Raw genomic sequence first — 23,401 nt, forward strand, 5'->3', positions numbered from 1 at the left:
TCTCCCCCTCCGACGTACTGCCCTTCATTCTTCCCCTCCTGCTATCTTCTTCTTTTTTTTCCTTAACATATATTGCATTATTTGTTTCAGAAGTACTGATCTGTGATTCATCAGTCTTGCACAATTCACAGCGCTCACCATAGCACATACCCTCCCCAATGTCTATCACCCAGCCACCCCATCCCTCCCACCCCCCACCACTCCAGCAACACTCAGTTTGTTTCCTGAGGTTAACAATTCCTCATATAAGCGAGGTCATAGGATACATGTCTTTCTCTGATTGACTTATTTCACTCAGCATAACACCCTCCAGTTCCATCCACGTCATTGCAAATGGCAAGATCTCATTCCTTTTGATGGTTGCATAATATTCCATTGTGTATATATACCACCTCTTCTTTATCCATTCATCTGTCGATGGACATCTCGGCTCTTTCCACAGTTTGGCTATTGTGGACATTGCTGCTATAAACATTGGGGTACACGTACCCCTTCGGATCCCTACATTTGTATCTTTGGGGTAAATACCCAGTAGTGCAATTGCTGGATCGTATGGTAGCTCTATTTTCAACTATTTGAGAAACCTCCATACTGTTTTCCAGAGGGGTTGCACCAGCTTGCATTCCCACCAACAGTGTAGGAGGGTTCACCTGTCTGCACATCCCCGCCAACATCTGTCGTTTCCTGACTTGTTAATTCTAGCCTTTCTTACTGGTGTGAGGTGGTATCTCATTGAGGTTTTGATTTGGATTTCCCTGATGCCAAGCGATGTTGAGCACTTTTTCATGTGTCTGTTGGCCATTTGGATGTCTTCTGCCCATTTCTTGATTGGGTTATTTGTTCTTTGGGTGTTGAGTTGGATAAGTTCTTTATAGATTTTGGATACTAGCCCTTTATCTGATATGTCATTTGCAAATATTTGCTCCCATTCTGTCGGTTGTCTTTTGGTTTTGTGGACTGTTTCTTTTGCTGTGCAAAAGCTTTTTATCTTGATGAAAGCCCAATAGTTCATTTTTGCCCTGGCTTCCCTTGCCTTTGGCGATGTTTCTAGGAAGAAGTTGCTGCGGCTGAGGTCAAAGAGGTTGCTGCCTGTGTTCTCCTTTCGGATTTTGATGGACTCCTGTCTCACGTTTAGGGCTTTCAACCATTTGGAGTCTATTTTTGTGTGTGGTGTAAGGAAATGGTCCCGTTTCATTCTTCTGCATGTGGCTGTCCAATTTTCCCAACACCATTTGTTGAAGAGACTGTCTTTTTTCCATTGGACATTCTTTCCTGCTTTGTCAAAGATGAGTTGACCATAGAGTTGAGGGTCCATTTCTGGGCTCTCAATTCTGTTCCACTGATCTATGTGTCTGTTTTTGTGCCAGTACCATACTGTCTTGATGATGACAGCTTTGTAATAGAGCCAGAAGTCTGGAATTGTGATGCCACCAGGTTTGCTTTTCTTTTTCAAGATTCCTCTGGCTATTCGGGGTCTCTTCTGGTTCCATAAAATTTTAGGATTATTTGTTCCATTTCTTTGAAAAAAGTGGATGGTATTTTGATGGGGATTGCATTGAATGTGTAGATGGCTCTAGGTAGCATTGACATCTTCACAATGTTGGTTCTTCCAATCCATGAGCATGGAACGTTCTTCCATTTCTTTGTGTCTTCTTCAATTTCTTTCATGAGTATTTTATAGTTTTCTGAGTACAGATCCTTTGCCTCTTTGGGTAAATTGATTCCTAGGTATCTTATGGTTTTGGGTGCAATTGTGAATGGGATCGACTCCTTGATTTGTCTCTCTTCTGTCTTGTTGTTGGTGTATAGGAATGCCACTGATTTCTGTGCATTGATTTTATATCCTGCCACTTTACCAAATTCCTGTATGAGTTCTAGCAGTTTTGGGTTGGAGTCTTTTGGGTTTTCCACATACAGTATCATATCATCTGCAAAGAGTGAGAGTTTGACTTCTCTTTGCCGATTTGGATGCCTTTGATTTCTTTTTGTTGTCTGATTGCTGTGGCTAGGACTTCTAATACTATGTTGAATAGCAGTGGTGAGAGTGGACATCCCTGCCACGTTCCTGCACGGTTTTATTTTAATCCTAGAACAATGTACTATTAAATACTTGGTAGAAATCAGGTACTCGATAAATAGCAGTTGAGTGAAACAAAAGCTGTTTGCTAATTTTTACAATCATATCAGTATGGTAGAGATGTTCAGCTGTTTCTGATTAATTATTAATTATTATTGATAACTCAAAGAATAATTCAAATGCTTTATTATATATTCACGATAACTGCCATCATGTGATTTCTCGTTTGCTTCCAGTTATACTGCTTTTATTTGGCAGGGTTATCTTCTCCAAATTATTTGCCAGTTAAGTCATGAATGAGTTCTGTGGTCCAGAGAGTTTTTGGTTTAGCTTTTCCGTTGGTGAAAATCAAAGATTATCCTTAAGATAATCTTAACGTTGGTTTAAACCAGTTTCAGTTCGATCTGGTTCCTCCTTCACTTTTTTCTGTATTCTATTCATTTGAAGCAAATCACTAGGAGCAGCCTATACTCAAGGGGAGGGGATAATTCAAGGGGGTGAACATCAGGAATCTGATGCTTTGGGAGACACACTGACCTCAAGTACACAGTTTCCTATTAATTTTTCATATCTTGTCTCTGACTCCTACTAACTTCTCCTTCATACTGATGTTTATTTTAGCTGACTCTAGCGTTCACACTTGTACAGGAAAATTCTGTAGTTTGATATATTTATGTATTAATAAATGTAAAACACCAAAAATATTCCTCTTCCCCACAAAAAAAAAAAATTCAAACTCCAAATTTCCTGGTAAATTATAATTTCCCCTAAAAGAAATAGGTCAAATTGAAATTCATAACTTTCAAATTTAGTCTCATTTTTAAAATTAGGGCTCAAGGATTTAGAACTATTTAAAATTATATTTGACATTTTTCTAAGAACTTAGAACTTCTAAGCTGTAGTTCAAATTCTAAATATTCTGGGAGCTCCTGGGTGGCTTAGTCAGTTAAGCTCCGACTCTTGATTTCAGCTCAGGTCATGATCTCAGGGTTGGGAGATGGAGCCCCACGTGGGGCTCCATGACCCGCAGGGAGCCTGCTTTGGATTCTCTCTCTCCCTCTGCCCCTCCGCCCCCACCACCACTCACATGTTCTTTCTCTCCCTCTCTAAAAACAAAACAAAAACAAAAAAACAAATTCTAATTTTTTTAACAGGTGTTACCGGCTTGGCAGTATTTGTAAAGTTGGTATACTTTTAACTTCACATTTTGTTTTTCCTTTTTCAAACCACTAAAGCAATATGCCTGTGGTCCTTGCATCTGGCAAATACTCCTTAATATCTGTCAGGATCTAATGATGCCTTTATGATGGTGATCTGAATATAACTGGCATTCAAAGACAGATCACCCCTTGAAGAACAATGTTCAGCAAAAAAATAACCTCATTACAGAATTTAAGAATTCCAGGGTGACAAAATAGCGAGCACTTGGAATTGAGTTAAAAGATTTGAAACATCCTTTCGGTAAACAGGCATGAACTTGTTTCAGTCCAATGTACCTTAAATGGTGTCCAAGTCCACTAAGTAAGCTCAATATTTCCTGCATTAGCCTTCACCTGAAAACTTAAAGCTCTCCTCAAAGGAGAGGACCAAGCGGTAGAGGATGCATCACTTCTCCCTAACATGATATTTCAATTTCGAGATTACTCGAAAAACAGAGAGGGCTATCACCCGTAGTCATTCAAAGGCCAAAAAAGGATGGAAACACCCCCCTTCAATCAAACATCTGGCAAAACTTAGCAAGTTTTTATAAATGCACTTAATCACTAAAAACCAAGGGAGGCGCTTCAAAGAGGGGGTTTCGAGAAATGGGGCAGGTATGCTGATAAGAGGATAATGGACATATCTGTAAAATAAAGAAAGGAAAAGAGACTCCTGTTCTCAGGAGAAGCACTGCCTGTAGGGGAATCCTGGGTGGGGAGCGCCCCCTCTCAGGGTGCATCATTAGCAGGGATGACCACCTGCCAACAACTGGAGTTCCGCTACATTATAGCACATCCAAGTCCTCACGTGACACCATCAGTGTCTACTCTTTTCTTGCAGGCATAAGACAATGTGAAAGTAGTCCATATCAGTCTGGAAAAGAAAAATTAAGTCTCCCATTCCTTTTGTTTTCAAAGGAGCCTTGGCCAGCTCACTATGTGCAAAACTCAACAAAAGCAAATAATGTAACTTAACGTGTTCTGATATTTACTTAGTGACAATATGCATTTTAGTAGAGCTTGTAGGCACATGCTCAGGAATCTTGCCTCACTTGAACATCTTTAAGCACTTTTTATTATACTTGGGGATTTGCATGTGGGCTGTCATTCTTTGTAATGTAATCTTCTTATTGTTTATTTAAGAATCCATATACTGAGTGAGGCTTGTGAAACCAAGCTATGAAGCAATCTAATTACTTCCAAGATCTGGTACACAGACGCTTACTGCAAATGAGTTCTGTCTAACCATCTTCAGGGAGAGATTTGTTATTCAAAACAAGAAAATCCTCAAGGCAGGAACCCTGTTGTCCACTAATCCTGTGAATAATTCCAAGTGGTTTCTTTCCAATAATTGGAACTCCAAAGGAAATGTTCCAAAGTTTATCGATGTAACTATGGTCAACTAAAAACGTAAGAAGGATAGCGAAGGCACTATATTTTCTTCTCTATTTTAGATTATACACACACACACACACACACACACACACACACACACACACACACACACACACACATATTCATATAGACATCTAATTCTGGCCAATAATGTGGCTAAAAGGTGCCTCTAAATTAAGGAAGTCAATTACACTATAAGCCTTGAGTAGGGGCGCCTGGGGTGGCTCAGTTGGTTAAGCGTCTATTTGTCTAAGAAAAGTGTTGGCCCTATTCCTTAATAATGTGGAACAGCTTTAAGCTCAACTTCCCTAATATCCAATGCTTTTGATTTTGCATCCACTTACTCGGGTTGCTGATACATACCCGTCTTTGCTGCTCAAACACTTTAAGCATCTGCCTTCGGCTCAGGTCATGATCCCAGGTTCCTGGGATCGAGTCCCGCATCAGGCTCCTTGCTCCACGGGGAGCCTGCTTCTCCCTCTCCCACTCCCCCTGCCTGTGTTCCCTCTCTCGCTGTGTCTCTCTCTGTCAAATAAATAAATAAAATCTTAAAAAATAATAATAACAGAACAGCAACAGAAAGAAATGCTTCCAGTAAGGAAAAAGCAGACTATGGTTTTCTGTACAAAGGAAAAATATACAGGCATCGCAATTCAGGTTTGAAAAGCATTCTTTTGTTCAGTTGAGTTAGGGAACATACACTTATGTAACATATTGCTAACTCTCTAGGGTTAATTCATTGAGGAGTTCAGTGTTAAGCAGTGAGTCTCGTGTGGGGGCTTTTAGCTAGCAGGTGCTCGATAAAAATTTGATTGAAATAGAGCATACATTTAAAGCTACAGTCAATTAGAAAACATTGGTGATTTCTCTTTGGGAGTCCAGAGGAGATGGCCTTTAGATAAAGACAATGATCACTTTTATGGAGAGATTGCATTTAGGGCCACATGAAAGGGGACAAGCGTGGCATTTGGCTATTCCCAATCAAGAGCATCAGCAAGGCAAGTCCCGGCTGAAACCACATTACCGCATTCTGTTCATGCCGCAGCCCGCTTCGAATAAAGGTTTTCTATCATTAGCAAGTTCAGTCAGCTCATCCATCAGAATTACTCCGACCTTATCATTTCATGCATCAACAATATCCTCAGAGTCACAAGTAGAATAAGATGAAAAAAGCTTAGGAATATAATTAGTTTACAGATACTCCTCCTCTATTTTCATGGGTCAAAGAAATGTCTCGCTTATAAATCTGCTTAGATTAGTTTTCCAAAGTAACTCACTATCAAGAGGGGCGAGGGGAACCTTTAAAAGTACTGTAAAAACTTAAGTGTATCAGTGAAAACATTATCATGGTATCTGCAGATATTTTGTCCTCAGATTGTTTAAGATCCTGCAATGAGTATTATAAAGCCTTAATAAGTAGTAATGGATACTCCAAATACAAGTACAATCATCAAGAAATCTCCATGGTTAAATTGCAAAAATGCCTCTAAGAAAGCATTTTAGCTTCTAGGAATATCCTTGAAAGTTGTCACAAACTGAATTCTTTATTCTGTGAGTACCATCCCCAACCTCCAGGCAGTTCAATGCAAGTTTCTAGAGAAATGTGGATAAAAAGCAAAGTGGAAATGTGGAAGAGGTAATTAAGGCATTGGCTAGACCTATAAAGGCCTGACAACTTAGTGAGAGACACCATCACCATTCATGAGGTGCAAATAACGGCAGAATGAGAACGAAGGAGGTGAACACTGAGTAGGGCCTTTAATGGGCAGAGATGAGACAAACATTTGTACATGGAAGCCATTCTAAGTGGGAAGATTACCTTACACAAAGATACCAGCATGGGAAAGATCCCAGGAACCTTAGAAATCTGTTTTCCAAGTTATGGGATCATTATGGTGGTTCTCCTGGGACAGAAAGCCATCCTAACAATCACAATTTATTGATCTCATATTTTTTCTGGCACAAAATCAGCACTTGACACATAACACCTCCTGTAAGCCCCACCATAACCAATGAAATATGCCTTATTGTTCCTGTTTTACAAATGTAGACATTTTGCTAATGCCCAAAGTGAATCAGTGTTCAACCGGCTTGGGCCGACTCAAGGCCACCCCCCCACCTCCATGCCACCTTGCCTGGAGGAGCAAGGGAGGGAGGCTGTAGCCACAGCCTGGGGAGTCAAAGTGAGCACCATCAGCAGATGCCTCTTTCAGAAAAGTTGGAAAGGAATACAGTTAACTTGGTGTCTCTGAGAGGGGTAGATAGAAGGGGAAAGAGATGGCAGGCCACCCCACAGGAAGAGGGAAAATCCTAATGCAGGTGAGCCCCACCAGTGGCCGCCCGCGTGAGGAGAAGTTGACGGAGCCATGGACACAAAGTTCCATTATCCATCCAGGTGGGGTTTCATTCTCCCTCCTCATGCTGTGCATCCCCCTTGGTACCAAAGTTCCATGCTTCTGTCCGCATGCCAGAGTTTGTCAAGGTGAGTAGAGTTTACACTGAAGGAAACTGGAGGTCAGAAGGGAAGGTGGAAAACCATTCTAATTCCTTATGTCAGTTTACCATGCCTGCCTCTAAGGTTTTCAAGAGATTTCCAAGAATTCTTTAAGAGTTCTTTTGAAGTAGAGTCATAATGGAAAAAATCTAATTTCTCTTCAAGTTATGAAGATGAACTCAACATGGATTTTTTTTTTCTATGATTTATAACCTTTTTTTTTTTTCTTTAAAACAGGTCTTTAAATGCTGGCAAGCTTCTGTGATTCATAGGAGCATGATGTTATATTCACAACTTGCTAAGACATTTGAAAATCATGTCAAGGCTTCATTTAAAGTACTAAGCAGAAAATATTAGCACTAACAGAACAACAAAGGAGGCTTCCTTTAATTATTAGTGAGTTCCAAAGTTACTACGATTTTTCTTAAGGGGAATAAAAATAGGGTGCCTGGGTGGCTCAGTCGGTTACGTGTCTGCCTTCAGCTCAGGTCATGATCCCGGGGTCCTGGAATCAAGTCCCACATCAGGCTCCCTGCTCAGCAGGGAGCCTTCTGCTCCTCTGTACTGCTCATGAGCTCTCTCTCTCAAATAAATAAAATCTTAAAAAAAAACAGGTGCTGATGGAATTATACCAATAGTGAGTTACTTAGGATGTAAAATTTCAAGTAAACCCATAAGGAACGTTTTAATCAATATATGCATACAGTAATATATTCTACTGAACCCAAGAGTCTGAAGAATCAAGCAGCCTTATGCTGTACAGATATTCAAAGCTCGCCCATTTTTCTGTTCCTCTCTATCATCTCTTTATTTCAAACTGATGTCTTTCAAACACTAGTTAAATCTACCCTGTATGCGTTTTACTGGGTGCCACAGACATCCGACACTGTCTGTGTGTGTGTGTGTTGTCCTGATTGGTTTTCATTAACTGTAAATGGATCCACGTGATTCAACGCTCGGTGTACCTAGCCAAGCACTAGAGAGAGAATATTCAGGACAGTTTTCTCATTTTTAAGCTCTCTTCCCAACATTTAGATACACCAGGTTTTGTCCTCCATGAGCCAAACCAAATTTAAAAAATTTTTAATAAAAATTATATTTTTTAATAAAAATTTGCTGTTATGTTTATATTCCTTAATAAGCATTTTGAACTCTGCCTTTTCTTTATCCTTTTTGACTGTCCACCAGACCTCATTTAATTAAAAATGTTAAGGCCCTGGGACACCTGGGTGGCTCAGTCAGTTAAGCATCTGCCTTCGGCTCAGGTCATGATCTCAGGGTCCTGGGATCGAGCCCTGCACCGGGCTCCCTGCCCAACGGGGAGTCTGCTTCTCTCTCTGCCTCTGCTGCTCCCCCTGCTTGTGCATTCTCTCTCTCCAACAAATAAATAAAAATCTTTAAAATAATAAAAAAAAGAAATGTTAAGACCCAAAACCCTATTCACAAGTTTTCCTGTATTATCAAAAACCCCTATTAATACCTTCCTAACAATATTCTCTGTTCTAAATGTTCCACTGTGAAAAAGAAAATGTATTCTATGGGCTTCTAGACAGCACTGGGCCAAAGCCAAATTTCATAGCTGCTCCATGATGGTCAAATCCACAAGACTCTTGGCCACTGGCCTTCTGATCAACATATGCAGCTTTTCTTTTAATTCCCAAGGAGGTGATTTCAGCTACCATCACACCACTCTACTGCAAAGGATGATGTTTGAAGAACAAGCCCAAATTATAATTTACACATATAATTGTAATTATACAAATTATGAATAAGCAATACTTTCGAAGGGCCCATGTGGATGGACACTCCTTACTGGTAAAAGAAAACACAGGAGAACCATAACTATGGGGTATACTCTAGAAGAACACCTTTTGGAAAGGAAGATGGTATCAGGAGGTAGCTGATCTATATTGTGGGTATCAGTACGCTCATCTTAAAATTTGGAAACGGTCTGGGCTAGTTTAACGCGTGGACTAACACGGTTTTCCAAACATCAGTAGCAATTAAGAATTAGTTTATAGGACAAGCCGTCCAACTTCCCTCCCCCAAAATGCCGTAAATCTATACGCCTTCCCAGCTCATCTGGAAGAGAAACCCAGGGCCTACATAAATAATTCTCTGAGACATGAATGCCGTGGCTGTCAGTAAATCAAACTTGCCAACATTTATTATTTCTTTTTGAAACGATTCTGCTGAGCAATTAAGATCAATCAACATGATTCCATAAATTTTAAGCTATCGGTGACTCAACTCAGTAAAACGTCTAAGTCCTAAAACAGAAATGCCATCATGTCATTGCAAAAATTGGGAAAAACCTGGTTTAAATCCTCCATCTTAAATTTGAAGCTGCGCCAATTCAAGCAGCAGGTAAGTATTAGAGGTGAACAGATCTGTAAAAAGACCCCAACTCTCTCACACTCCTTGTTCTTCCCGAGTAATCAAGCCCTGTTAACCAAGGGCACGCATAACAGCTTCTAATTCTAAGTGTTTATGAAACATGAATACAAAGTATTAATATTCTAGTTCAAGTTATCAAGTTGCACGGACCAAGAACATACACATCAAAAGCAGAGAAGAAACCACTTTTTAATAGCAAACACTACCAGAAAAACACCAGGAAACAAGGATTGGAAGAAAAGGCACAATCATGTTACTGCATGACTGAAAATGAAAGCAAAATCCATCCACCTTGACCCCGAATAAAACCTTAAGGACAGAAGCCCATAACGACTATAAACAAATAATCAACATTCAGAATTGGGTGTGTGCATTAGAAAGTGGAGTGGAATGATCTTTCCTTTTTAAACATCCAGGAAGGGAAAGAAGAAAGTGCAAAATGTTCAGAAAGTATTCCTTCTGGGTAGGGGGTTATAAATGATTTTTTAAAAATCTTTACAGGTACACTCTGAAACAAATAATATATTATATGTTAAAAAAAAAAGAAGAAGAAGAAGAAGACAGCAGGAGGGGAAGAATGAAGGGGGGGAAATCGGAGGGGGAGACAAACCATGAGAGACGATGGACTCTGAAAAACAAATTCAGGGTTCTAGAGGGGAGGGGGGTGGGGGGATGGGTTAGCCTGGTGATGGGTATTAAAGAGGGCACGTTCTGCGTGGAGCACTGGGCGTTATACGCAAACAATGAATCATGGAACGCTACATCAAAAACTAATGATGTAATGTATGGTGATTAACATAACATAATAAAAAATTTTAAAAAATCTTTACAGGTACATATTTTCTAAACATCTTTATGATCAAAAATCATTTTTAAAAATTTTAAAGGAAAGTTCAATTAATTCAAAGAAGTATTAAGGGGAAAAAAGTCAACACAGAAAAATAGTCCTGCTGCTTTTATAATTATTTGCTATTGATTTTGGTCTGAGCCATTCTGGTTGAAAAACAGGAAGCGCAAGTAGATTAAGAGAATCAGTAAATAAAAGATCAGAGCTCTCTTTGAGTATTTTCTTCCCCTGCCTTTTCAAATCAAATCTTCAAGTGTCCTGATCTGTTTTTAAAAGGCCTCTGAACAGCTACACTTCCCTTCCATGTTTATTTATCCTAAACCTAATGACACACAAAGGGAGTTAATTCTTGATATCTCAGATCTCTTCCAAGCTCAGATCTGAGCTCCAGAAGATGTTTAGCGTTTCAGAAACTCTATCTATCTTCATCATCTTAAAACTTCTGTAATACATTTTGTGCTGCACACAGTTTGGGCCATTTCGCATTAGAGAGAGCGCTTCCTCTTTTTTGTTTTTAGCAGCTCACTCTGCTCTGCGTTATGCTCAAGCTTCCTGGGTAACAGGGTTTGGATATATGTCCATGGTAAATTCCACGTCAATTGCTAGATTTCTGCCTTAAAGTATTAAATGACAGTGAAAGGCAGTAAATATGAACAATTTCCACAACCTGGGGCAACTAACTTGAGAGAAACCAGGAATTGCTAAATTCAAATACAGAGGAAAAGCCAAGGTTTTGGCCAGGACATAAGGAGCTTGAATCTGTTGTGGTGGGAGGGGGTGGGGTAGACAAAGGATTTCAATCATTATAACTCGGGCCATCACCAGCCTCTTTATCCAGAAAGGACATGGTAAATACAGAAAAGATTCATGTTCTTTCCTGAGGCACTCAAAGGGGACAAACTAATGGGACGCCAGGGTCTTGAATTTTCAGGCTACCCCTGAAGATAAAAATTATAGGTGTCATTTGTCTGAAATATTACCTTGGAAAACAACTGACATTTTAAAGGCATGTGCAATAGCTATCTGCTGTTTCATTTGTCCAAGGCCTTGACGCTCTAGGTGCCCACTGAGGCCTGTGCACCCAGAGCACAAATACACACATTTCTCACGGGCGTCTTGAGACTCCAGGCCAGGAGGAACGGGGGACGAGAAGACTCAGAGGACACAAATGTTCTTTACTTCCGCACCGTCCAAAGGCATGCCTCCAAACGGGCGTGCGACCTCCTCAGTCCCCAACATCCCTACCTGTGCTTTGGGTTCGAGGTTAGAGTTTCTTGGACGACTTCATTCAAAGGGTACATCGGCCCCCGCTTTTCTGGGTAATGGCAGTGGCCCAAGGAGGTCTGTCTCCAGATGTGGGATCTCTCCAGGGACGGCAGCTTCCGCGACAGGTTCCCTTTCCTACACCTCTCTACCTCTACCTCTGGTTCTCACACTGCGCTCTGGGTCCCTCGGTGGTACTTCTCAGGTGCTGCAGATAATGAAGGTCCCACGCACTGCTTAACCCTTTCATGCCTTTGCAGCTTTAGTTGTAATGACAACAACTGTAAAAGGCCAGTTAAGGGCTTACTGAATGTATTCCATGCTAGTTTCGCAGGAAGCCTGCACAGATAGCCCTTCATTTAATCTCTGCCATAATTACAAGATAAGTCGTTTCCATTTTAAAGGTAAAAGAACGGAGGCCCAGGAAGGACCAAGGCCCAAGAAATTATTTTCCAGAGTACAGCACAGGGCAAGTGGCCGAGAATCAGAACCCAGGCAATAGGATTCTAGATCCTGTACTCTGAACTAGTCTACTCTCTAATTTCGGCACAGGTCAGGTTCCATCTCCACAGAGTCTGTCCAGACCAGGCCAGAGCCATTGCTCTTCCCCTCAAAATCCCTCTATTTCTTGGGGCGCCTGGGTGGCTCAGTCTTTAAGCGACTGCCTTCAGCTCATGATCCCAGGGTCCTGGGATCAAGCCCCTCATCAGGCTCCCTGCTCAGCGTGAAGCCTACTTTGCCCTCTCCCGCTCCCCCTGCTTGTGTTCCCTCTCTCGCTATGTCTCTCTCTGCCAAATAAATAAATAAATAAAATCTTTAAAAAAAAAAAAATCCCTCTGTTTCTCGAAGTCTCTTATTTGCCAGGGGTTGCTTATCATCTCTCTTTATCTGGTCGCTTCAGCTAGATTACAAATGCTTTACTTGTAGGGTTATGCCTCTCTCCGTGACACTCACTGGTGTGTTTAGCAGCACCTCGAGAATTTGATTCAAGCCTAAGAAATTGCCGATAAATGACAGGACAGATCGGAAATTGGATCTTCATCTATCAAATGCCAGGAACAAAGTTTGAGAGGATACAGTTTGAAGTCTCACTGGGGACGGCCAAGGAGAGAGGTAGAGTTTAGCCATCTAGATGTGTGAGCTTAAGGAAGTTACTCCAACCTTCCATGGCTCAGAGGCTTCACCTGTGCAGTGGTGTCATTGATCCCTAGGGAACAGGGCCGCTGTGAAGGTTAGAGAGAGAGCACAGGGCCAATGTAAGGGATGAGGGAGCAGAAGGCAAGCAGAGGACAAAGCACAAGCTGACACCCCCACCCCCACCCCAGAAGATGTTTAGCGTTTCAGAAGATCTGAAACGTGGGATCTGTGTGACATTCCCCAGGACCTCCTGCCTGCCCTAAAACAAAGGGAAGGAAAAAGCAAATGGTTCACTGACAGAAATCACAGTCGGGCAGAATGTGAGTCTCCATCAGTTACCAACGTCTTAGGGATTTACAGGGAAAAGGCATTCTTATCAATAACCTGACTTCCAGAGACCCAGAGACCCAATTTCCTGGAGCCCTAACATCACCCTCCCCTCCTTAGTGATGTGGGAAACAGAGGCAGAAGGGATTATAAATAAAGTAAAATGTCCTTAGAACCTGCAGTCTATTGGGCACCTGGGTGGCTCAGATGGTTAAGCGTCTGCCTTCGGCTCAGGTCATGATCCCAGTGTCCTGGGATCGAGTCCCGCGTCAGGCTCCCTGCTCCTTGGGAGCCTGCTTCTCCCTCTGCCTCTCTCTCTCTGTCTTTCATGAATAAATAAATAAAATCTTAAAAAAAAAAAAAAGAACCTGCAGTCCATTGACAAATACTTGAAGCAGGCAGAGTATAACATTTCTCCAGGAAACTCCCAACTGTCTTCGTGTTAATGCTTTGGTGGAGGAGGAAACAACCTTAGCTTGACAATAGCCAGGCCTCCAGTATCCTGGGAGTCTTCTTTAGCATAGCAGAGTCCTCTTGGACAACCCCCTGTGTCCTTACCTCCCCCAACTCCCAAGTATATAATCAGTCACCCTCACACTGCCCACGGGTCCTGTCCCGTGCTTTAATGAAACCACCTTTTTTGCACCAAAAATGTCTCAAGAATTCTTTCTTGGCTGTCGGCTCCAGACCTCACCAACATTTCAAAACTTCATCATAAGTCCATGAAAATAGTTTATCAAAAATTACCCCTACTTAGATACGCAAAGTGCCCTTGGATTCAACTAGAGCTGTGTTAGCTTTGAACCAAAAAAAAAAAGAACAAAGCCTTAGAAGTGCTGAATCCAGGGATAGTCAGAAAGCATGAAGAGTAAGGGGGTACTGGACGGGGTGCCTGGAGGCTGCTCCCCCATCTGTCACCAGCAAAATCTGCTCGTATATACTTCATACACAAAAGCACTCCAGGAGATTTTCTTTAGAAAGAAAACAAGAAAACAATTCAGTCATGAAGATAGTTAGCACAATACCGTTTGATCCCGTTCAGAAAACTTACAGACAACAATGCTTTCAAGTCAATAAAAAGTTGTTCTGTTACAAGTGGGAGGAATTACGAGGGCATAAAGTGCATATTGTTAGCAAAGCAGACTGTCCTTTAGAGAAAACAAGGCGTAAAGAACACTTAGCTATAGAATGCACTGTCCAGCTTCTTAAGCCCCTACCTTTTTGCAGCCCTCTCCTCCCTGCCTTTCTGAGCATTGACACTAATTTTCTAGGATCTACTGCCATATTCACAGTAAAAACTCAATTCCTTCAAGACCCATGTCAAAATGAGCTGGCTAGCTTCTTCACCCGCAACCTGCAACACACCAGACCTCAGAAATCTATGTCTTAGTTCCAAGCAACTCCCCATGTCTTTCTCTAGACTGAAATACAATCTTCTCATCTTCTAATTATTAGACGCCAAAAGAGCTGCAATCCACCTAGAACTGCTGAGCCCTTTCACTGTGAATTTGATCAATGACCACCTAGATGGACTATAAAGGACCTTTTCCACTCTTGGTCCAATGGATTGGACTTAACCCAACAAGGAAAAACACTCTACTTATTCAGACATCTCCAAACCCCTTGTTCTCTTAAAAATGCCCATCCATACTTTGTTGGGTTTTTCCTAATCCAAACTACATTCATGACTATGACAAAGAACAACAGAAATCAAATGAAACTCATTTTTTGTTCTGTTTTCCTACCAACATCTTAGCCATCAAATTCAATAAATCTAAAAGCTATCCCTGTTAACAACATAGCCCAGCAGTCCACGATTTTTTAATTTTTTCCTTCCCACTCAACCTGTTCTTTTACTTCTCGCTATGTTTCAAAAGAATACGGTAATAATCTGGTAGACTACCAATGCTGGTAGTCTTCCACTAATACCATGTTTCACTCTTTAAAAGAAAAACACAACTTTTCTTAAATATCTCTGCATGACAGCAATAAAATAACAAGGAGAAAAAAAAAACTACAATGATGCCCAGAATAAGAGTAATTATTACAGTGTCTGTAATTTTTCTTTTAAATACTTCAATATTGACAATTCAATGCAGGGAAGGGTGTGTTGTTTGAAGGTTAATACAAATTAAGTACCTGTATGGTATAGATCAGTGGTTCTCAAACTTTGGATGTTTCAGAATGACCTGGAGGACTTGCTTTACACAGACTGCTGTGACCCGTCGTCCCAAAGATTGTAGAAATGCAAACTGTCTGGCATCTTCTAACAAGTGCACAGGGGATGCTGGGGGCAGTCCTGAGCATCCCAGTTAGATAAACATTGTAATAAACATTTGAAGTTCCCTAATCAAGAGTCCACACTTGGGTGTGGGTACTGGGCATTTTACAGACTTCATTCAAAGGTCTAAACATGTGAGGGAAGGAGGAAGGGGTGCCTATAGTGAATGCCCCCAGCATTGCTACCTAAATTGGCATCAGTTTATAAATGAACTAGCATTGATGGATTCCCCTAAATTGGCATCAGTTTATAAATGAACTAGCATTGATGGATCCCATGATCCTGCCTCCACTTTCTCATCTGGAGAATCAGAGACAACTTCTCTCACCTACTAGATTGGGATATTTTGAGGATGGTGTTAGATAAAGCATGGGTAACAAGCTGTAAATTTTAAAACCCTGTTACCATGATTACTGAGAAATGTATCCAGTCAACAAAGGGCATCCCACAAGAAGAGTGGGCTGCTCAGATTGACCAACGAATTGCCGAGATTGTTTTTCCTCTAGGTAAAACAAGAGTAAACGTGTTTGTCATGACTCTTGTTTTTTCTTTTAATACATTTGCTATGTAAAAAAAAAAAAAATAAAAGGAAAAATCACTTTATTAAGTGTTTCTAAATTGTTCTTTATTTTTTTATAATTCTTACTTTAAAGAAATTCATTGACTGATATATTTCATAAAAGAAATGTGTAGCTACTTAGTGATGTCTTAAATGTTAAACCATAAAGTTTCATCACATGAGACACTCAAGTATTTCAATACACTACAAAACCTCGATCCCACAGTTGGTTCAGATTGCTTGTTATGGGTCTATAAGGCTTTCAGCTTATGACCCTCTCTTCATTATATCACAGGATTCATCCCTTTGTAGCAGATGTACTGAATGTGGGTCCATATGTTACAGTTTAAAAATTTAAAGAACCCACAATTATAACATGCTGTGTCACTTTTTTGTGGAAATAAAGCCTGAAGCCTTAGTTCAATAGACATAGTCCTATGGATGCACTCGTGTTTAAATGCAACATGAGCCACTGCAGATGAAATGTAAAAGCTTATGACAAGAGCAGAGCAAAGCAGTGACATACTCATGGACCTCCCTCTAACCACACAGCTACGTGATATGGGACCGGTCGCTTAAACTCAGCCGCTTCAGCAATAAAATAAAGGTAACAACACGCCACGCCCAAATGTGCTGAGCTGAGAGCATCACCCACAGCCTTCCAATGTTCTCTGCTCTCATTTGTCACTCCTGTTGAGCATCTGTCACAATCCACGGACAGGAGTGTTTCATTTGTAAAAAATAATAATAATTACATAACATACAGTATTGACCTATGTTACTACTTTGCTTTTTCTTCTTTCAATCAGCCAAGTAAATACTAAAATTACGTTTTAGCAAATTCTTGAATAAATTAAGATGCAGTATACCAAAACGGACACAACCTTTACATGGTATGAGAGCTTTATTTCTCCCCCCCTTTTTTTCACTACATCAGTTTTAGTTATTTATTTTTTAAGGTAAGCTCTATGCCCAATGTGGGGCTTGAGCTCATGATCCTGAGGTCAAGAGTCACAGGCTCTCAGACTGAGCCAACCAGGTGCCCCCTGTGCGGGAGCTTCTTATGATGCAGGCCTTTGCAGAAAATTTTGCAAGATTAAAGAAGCTGCTAAAACAAAAAATAAATAAAAAACAAATCAGCCTCCCTTGCCCATTGCTACATTTACTATTAAATTATCTGTGATCCTTAAAAAATAACATCCCATCAGTTAAAGCCTGACTATTCTCTAGATATAGGGAGCACTCAAGGTACTCCATTAATTAAAGGAGGGAGGGAGAGTAATTTAGCCACAAGCAGGAATTAAGTAGTATTACTGTCCTTTGATGATAAGAGGTATTCCCTTCCTCCCCCAAGAAGCACTGCCAACATACGCCTGTCGACCAAGCCTAGTCAATATTGAAGTCAAATCTTTTTTTGGAAGTAGATAAATATAAATCAAATAAATTCTGACTACAACAATTCCCATGAGGACTAGAAAAAAAAAAATTCAACCTATAAAAAAAAAAAAACATTGTAAGGGCGCCTGGTTGCCTCAGCCAGTAGACAGTGTGACTCTGGATCTCAGGGTTGTAAATTTGAGCCCCACGTTGGGTGTAGAGGTTACTTAAAAATAAAATCTTAAAAAAAACAGTGTAGTTTACTGTTTTCCTCTTCTCTGAAATTCACTTTTATTTCACTTAAACAATATAGAAATGAGATGATATAGCTCTTGTATATGAGTTTGTTAGTCTGTTGTGTGGCATCATGGGCACCTAGTGGATTAATTCCTTTAATAAAGAAATGCATTTCTCAGGGATTACATAACTGGATTTGAGTTACTAATTTCACAATATTCTTTAATAGACAAATGTGATAAGACCATTTTACTAAAAGGAATATTACCTAACCCACTCAGCAAGCGTACCTGCTTCCCAGGATGCGGCCAGATACTGTTTTGTTGTCCAGGATGACAATTCCCGGGCCATTTCTGGACTATTCTTCTGAAATCAGGGTCCTATTTCTAGTCATCAGCTGCCTAAAATTACTTTGTTTCTCCTTTCCCTTCAGGATTCTCAGCAGAAGACATGCATTAGACGAGGAGAATGCAAAGCTTGCATCTTTTTAATTGGCCTCGAAGGCAGAATGGAGACATTCTCATTAGCATGCTTATCTCTTGTGCTTCTGTGCTTTGGCACAGGGAATGTGACTGTCCCGGGTCCGTGCTGCTCATTAAAACTCCAGGTAATAATCGCATATAGGACATACAGTGGTATTGGCGGACAATCTTGCTTCATTTCCATTAGTGAATGTAACTTTATCATAAATGATGCTTTACAGAACTAAACAATGATATTTCCTAAAGTGTGTCTAACTATTTACATCTTCATACGTAAGATTTAGAGCCACCAGAAGAGCTTTATCTAGAACTCCTTTTTATTAATAAAATTGGCATTCATTTCTTCTGTGCCTTTATTGATAAAAGGCACTGTTGACCTTATAAGAATTGCATTTAGTGTACATAAAGGTATTTGAGCAAGAAATGTTAGTCAAATCTTTTAATTTTTTTCCCTATTCTTTAGCGGTTTTTGTTTTGTGGTTTTTTTTTTTTTTGACAGTTGGCAGATTTTTCTCAGGTTGAATAACAGGTTTGAAACAAAGCTATGTGGGAATGTACAAGCCACTTTACTGCACAGACTCAAATGTATTTTAAAAAAATCCAAAGATAAACTAAAAAATCCAAACCTTTGAACTTTGTTCTTAAAATGTCTATGACACACTGAAATATCTTAATTAGTCAACTCCCCCCGTACAAATATTCTAGGAAAGCTTAGGTAAACTTGAAAGTATTCAAAAGCGAAGGCAGAAAGATATTTTTAGCAGACGTTACTGCTAAAATTAGCCAATTTCTTGTAGAATGGATTTCTTGTAGAATGTTTAGGCTCTTTTATGCTAGTACTCAAGTATTTCAGTGTCTGAGGAATGTTTAAATACTTGCTATAAATAATCTAAGGAAAAATAATTACTCAGATATTTTGCTCAAGTCAATTCATAAAGGAGTCTCACACCACACACCACCCCCCACCACTGCCAGACAAATTTTGCAGATAATTTTCTATGGGTTCAACTTACGCGGGTATTGAGAGGTTTTCCTACAAAGAGAAGGTCTGGGTTTTATTGGAGTCTATTTGAATGCTACTGCGTGAAGAATACATTGTCTAAGATTGGGGGATTTGTGAACTAGACACCTAAAGTAGGAGGAACAGACGTTCATTTAGTATCTTCAGGCAAAAATACCCCAGTTCATGTACAACTGAAGTTGGGAGCAAAGAGGCATAGAAGTCACACCTCAAAAAATAAAATAAAATAAAATAAAATCCCTATGTAGTTGTGAGACCTGTTTGTGGGGCATCCAGGTAAAACAAGACAATAGCAGAAAAGGTGCTGGTGTTTAAGCCATGAATAACCTCAAGACATTTGTTACGTGTGTTTCCAACAAAATGTTACTTTTACGGATTTTGATATACTCATTTCTCTAGGGAAGAAAAATCAATGTGCTGTTTTATAAGATAGGAAGAGACTCTGGATATAGATTTCCTGTACCATTGTATGAGGTTTTCTTTCCATGTCATTATGGTTTCAATTTTAAAAGTTATTCTTGGTGCTCTCAGATCGCTTTCCTGGTGTTACCATCATAACCAGTGGTATACATTTATTTATTTATTCCCAGAGGAATGCCAATGGATTTCTCTCAGATGAAAAACAAAGGACTTGTTACAAACTACTACGGAGCTTCTTTCTGTTGAAGTATTATGGACAAGTGTATCCTATTTTATAGCATAATATCAATCTATAACTTTAATGAGAAAACAACTTTTTTGATATCCTAAGTTAAAAAAAAAAACCCACAGGTAATAGAATCATCTTTGTTCACAGGAAGTCACTGGGATTTATTTATTCATGGCCTGATACAATTTCGAAAAAGTGCTCTTTTGAACAAGAAATGACTCATATACATCGAGGAGCTCTTGAATGTCACCCAGGATTTAGTTACCACTGTGAGATTAAAAATGCATTAAAATGCTCGGCAGCTCTCAGGCTGACGAGGGAGAAAGAAAGGAGAGAGGGACCATGAAATAAAGTAGGTGATGTTGAAAGAAAGGGGGTCACAATCCATGTAAATGAGAAAGAAAGAGGCAAGTCAATTCCATAGACAAGCTATGGAATAGGATGGGCGGTCTCCTTGGACTTAACTATTACACCCAAGTGGGCGAATCCATTTTGAAAGTTACTCTAAACGGGTCATTACCGGCAAAATGACGGTTGAGAAGAAATGGACAAGAGTTGGCAAAATCCTGAATCCTGAGAAATGACCTAAAAAGCCAGATAAGGACATTTTGAAATAGCACACATAATAAGTAAGATGCACTGGGGCGGGGCGGGGGGTGCTATATTCTGTAGTCTTTTGGTACAAGTAGCATCCATAATGGAACCTAATCAGAATTATAAAGTGATCAGCTTGAAAGTTTAATTTAAACATAAATTTAAAGTGGTACCTTTAAGGATCATGGCCACAAGTATGATCTCCCTGGATAGTGTAGGAGACAGGACAAAAGGTCCCGAATAAGAACTAATCATTATTCACACCTTAAAGTTCTTTACAAGACATTCAGAATATCTTGGTAATAGATATTACTCCTTAGTCATGCAGAAACCTCTGTGCATCTCTAAGTGCAGAGATGGATCTGCACTCCATCAACCTTAGGTTCTTTTCTCAATACTACCTCCACATCCTAAGTAGGCACTACAAAGGCACACACACACACACACACACACACCTGTGTGCACACACCTCTTCTGTGTCTGTGTTAAAGAACATGCTCCATTACTCATTTTTTTTTTTTTTTGACGCCGATGTTCTAATGCCCCCCAAATGGTTAGGATTATAATTTGCATTCAACACCTACTTCCTTCTCACTGAATCAGATCCAAAGTGTGCATTTAAATTTATCAAACATGAGTATAATAGCTACCGCAGATGAACACCATTTTACAGGAACCTAATAAATTTCACAAAGCAAAGCAATCATCTCATTAAAAAAAAAAAACTTTGCCGCAAAATTCATTTAAATACATTATTTAGTCTATCTAAAATAGTTCTCCTAATTCCAAGTTTCAACAGATTAAGCACATGTTATTACCAACTGTTGACCTTTTTGGAATCGCGGTTTTTCATTAGAATTAAATGAGCAGTATACAAGGCTAAAATATTTTAAAATATTCTAATTCACCATTCGCAATTCTGAGAAAGCCTGTTTTAATCAAAATGTGTTATTCTGGCCTTTTTGACCTACAAGGAATGCATTTCTCAGAAAAATGCAGCCTGATAGCATAATCCATTTCACTTAATGGTGTCGTGACTACTCTTCTTTCTACTTAAGGCACTTTTTACGGGAGTTAAAAGTTGTGGCAGCTTCTGTTATGTTTAACTGGGCTTCGTTATTCTTTGAGTTGTGTAATTAAAATGATCACATAAAATAAAAACCTGGTGGTGCCGGTCAATCAAAAGAGTTTTGTGCTTTTAAAGATCAAGAATCAAATGTCAAGAACTCATCCTAGGAGGGCCCCAACCACAACTGAGGTCCCAGTGACCGACATCAATAAATAAAAAGGCGATTAACTAACAAGGCATGGAGGACAATTTCCGGGAGGCTGGCTGGCTGGCCACACATTCTGAATTCTTTACAATCCAAGGTTCAGTGTCATATTGGTAGCCATAGGCCATACTTCTGAGAAAAAGAAACCCAATACACAAAACGGTCAATGGCATCCGACTAAAACTAACTGATAGTCGGTCATTTTGCCAACAGCATGTTCTTTTTTTAAAAGATAACAAAACCTAATCAAAGTGATTTGTGATTGCAATCATCCACAGGATTATGTGTCAGAACAATGTTTCCAACATGAAATGCATCTGCCTAAAGATGCAATGGACCTTCTATTGTTGGCTTTTTGCATTCAGCTCTGTTTGTTATGCGTTCATTCCATCCTCTACTCAGGAAGAAGGAGTATTTAAAACCACCACTTCCCCCCACCCCCCTAACGACTGCAGCTGTTTCTACTGAGTAATAAAAGTTGCTGGAGAAATCATATATACACATACATGTAAAATTAGGGAAACAAGCTGCTTTATTGCCCCGATTTAAAATAAGCTCAATCAGTAGAAAAGAAAAATACTATAATATACAGCTTGATGAGCAGCTGAAGACAAGAATAGACTCAGACACGATTTTAGAATTCAGGCTATATCTCACTCAACGATGTTTGAATGAGATGAAGGACATGTCTCCTTTAAATTTTTTTCTAAACCACTGAATGAACAAGTGGAATTTATGGGGGAATGTAACCCAAAATAGACAGATTCATAAAACTTCCTTTAGTATTAGCGTGAGGCTTTAAAGGCAGAAAAAGGAAGGTCTCACTGCTGTTTCATTTATAAAGTTGTAACATTTTGTAAATCTTCATCAATAAGAATTCTAAATTAAAAGAATAACTTCCATAAATCAGTGAGAAAATTTAAGTTATGCAGAACAGATTGTTAATCCTCTTTCACCAGGGCAAACAAATATAGCAACCGTAGCGCAAGGTAAGAATTAAAATATTGATTCACAAAATTACAAAGATTAAATCAAAAGGCATGGTAATCGATATCCCAAAGGTCTAGGGGAAAGGACATTGAAAGTATTGGCAAAATAAGAAAAAAGTCTTACTTTTGACGGTCGCTGTCCGGGTACAGTTGTAGAGAATGGCCAACTCGCCAAACACTTTTCCTGGACCCATGGTGCAGAGCTTCACGCCTTCTTTTGTAACTTCAACCTTACCATCTAGAACAAAGAGACAAAGTCATTTTACTTCTCTTCCACGCTTCATTTCATGTGTTGTATTTTCAACATGCAACGAGGAGTATGAGGCTCTTCTCTATAAAACTGCAAAGCAATTACCAATGGAGACCAAGCCTTCACCCAGATGCAATGCAAGAAATGCAATAAATCATGTCAGTTAAGAAACCCCATCCTTCTTTAAATTAATCACCGATAAGAGGCACCTGGGTGGCTCCGTTGATTGGGCATCTGCCTTCGGCTCAGGTCAGGATCCCAGGGTCCCGGGATCAAGCCCCACATTGGGCTCCCTTGCTCAGCTGGGAGCCTGCTTCTCCCTCTCCCTGTCCCTCCCCCTGCTTATGCTCTCTCCCTGTCAAATAAATGAAAAAAATCTTTAAAAAAAATTAATCACTGATAAGATCTAAGGTACGACTGAAAGAAAGAAAAAGACAGAAAAGACAAAAAGGTAAACATGCATTTTTCCAAATACGAATTAGAAAACTATTGTAATTCCAATTTTAATGTCATTTTGAATCAGAGCAAAAACCTGGGTAAGTGGGTGCATTT

At 39.8% G+C, this 23,401-nt stretch overlaps 1 protein-coding gene across 2 annotated transcripts in view; it reads right to left on the minus strand.

Annotated features, from left to right (window-relative positions):
- PRKG1 (protein kinase cGMP-dependent 1) overlaps positions 1–23,401 on the minus strand; it is a 1,248,815-nt gene that overhangs the window by 776,225 nt on the left and 449,189 nt on the right. For both annotated transcript variants that reach the window (XM_027593906.2, XM_027593897.2), the window contains exon 3: positions 22,724–22,837. In XM_027593906.2, coding sequence (XP_027449707.1) covers positions 22,724–22,837 — 114 coding nt within the window. The remainder of the gene's footprint in view (positions 1–22,723; positions 22,838–23,401) is intronic.

The sequence above is a fragment of the Zalophus californianus genome, chromosome 15, assembly GCF_009762305.2.
Source record: "Zalophus californianus isolate mZalCal1 chromosome 15, mZalCal1.pri.v2, whole genome shotgun sequence".
Classification (NCBI taxonomy): domain Eukaryota; kingdom Metazoa; phylum Chordata; class Mammalia; order Carnivora; family Otariidae; genus Zalophus; species Zalophus californianus.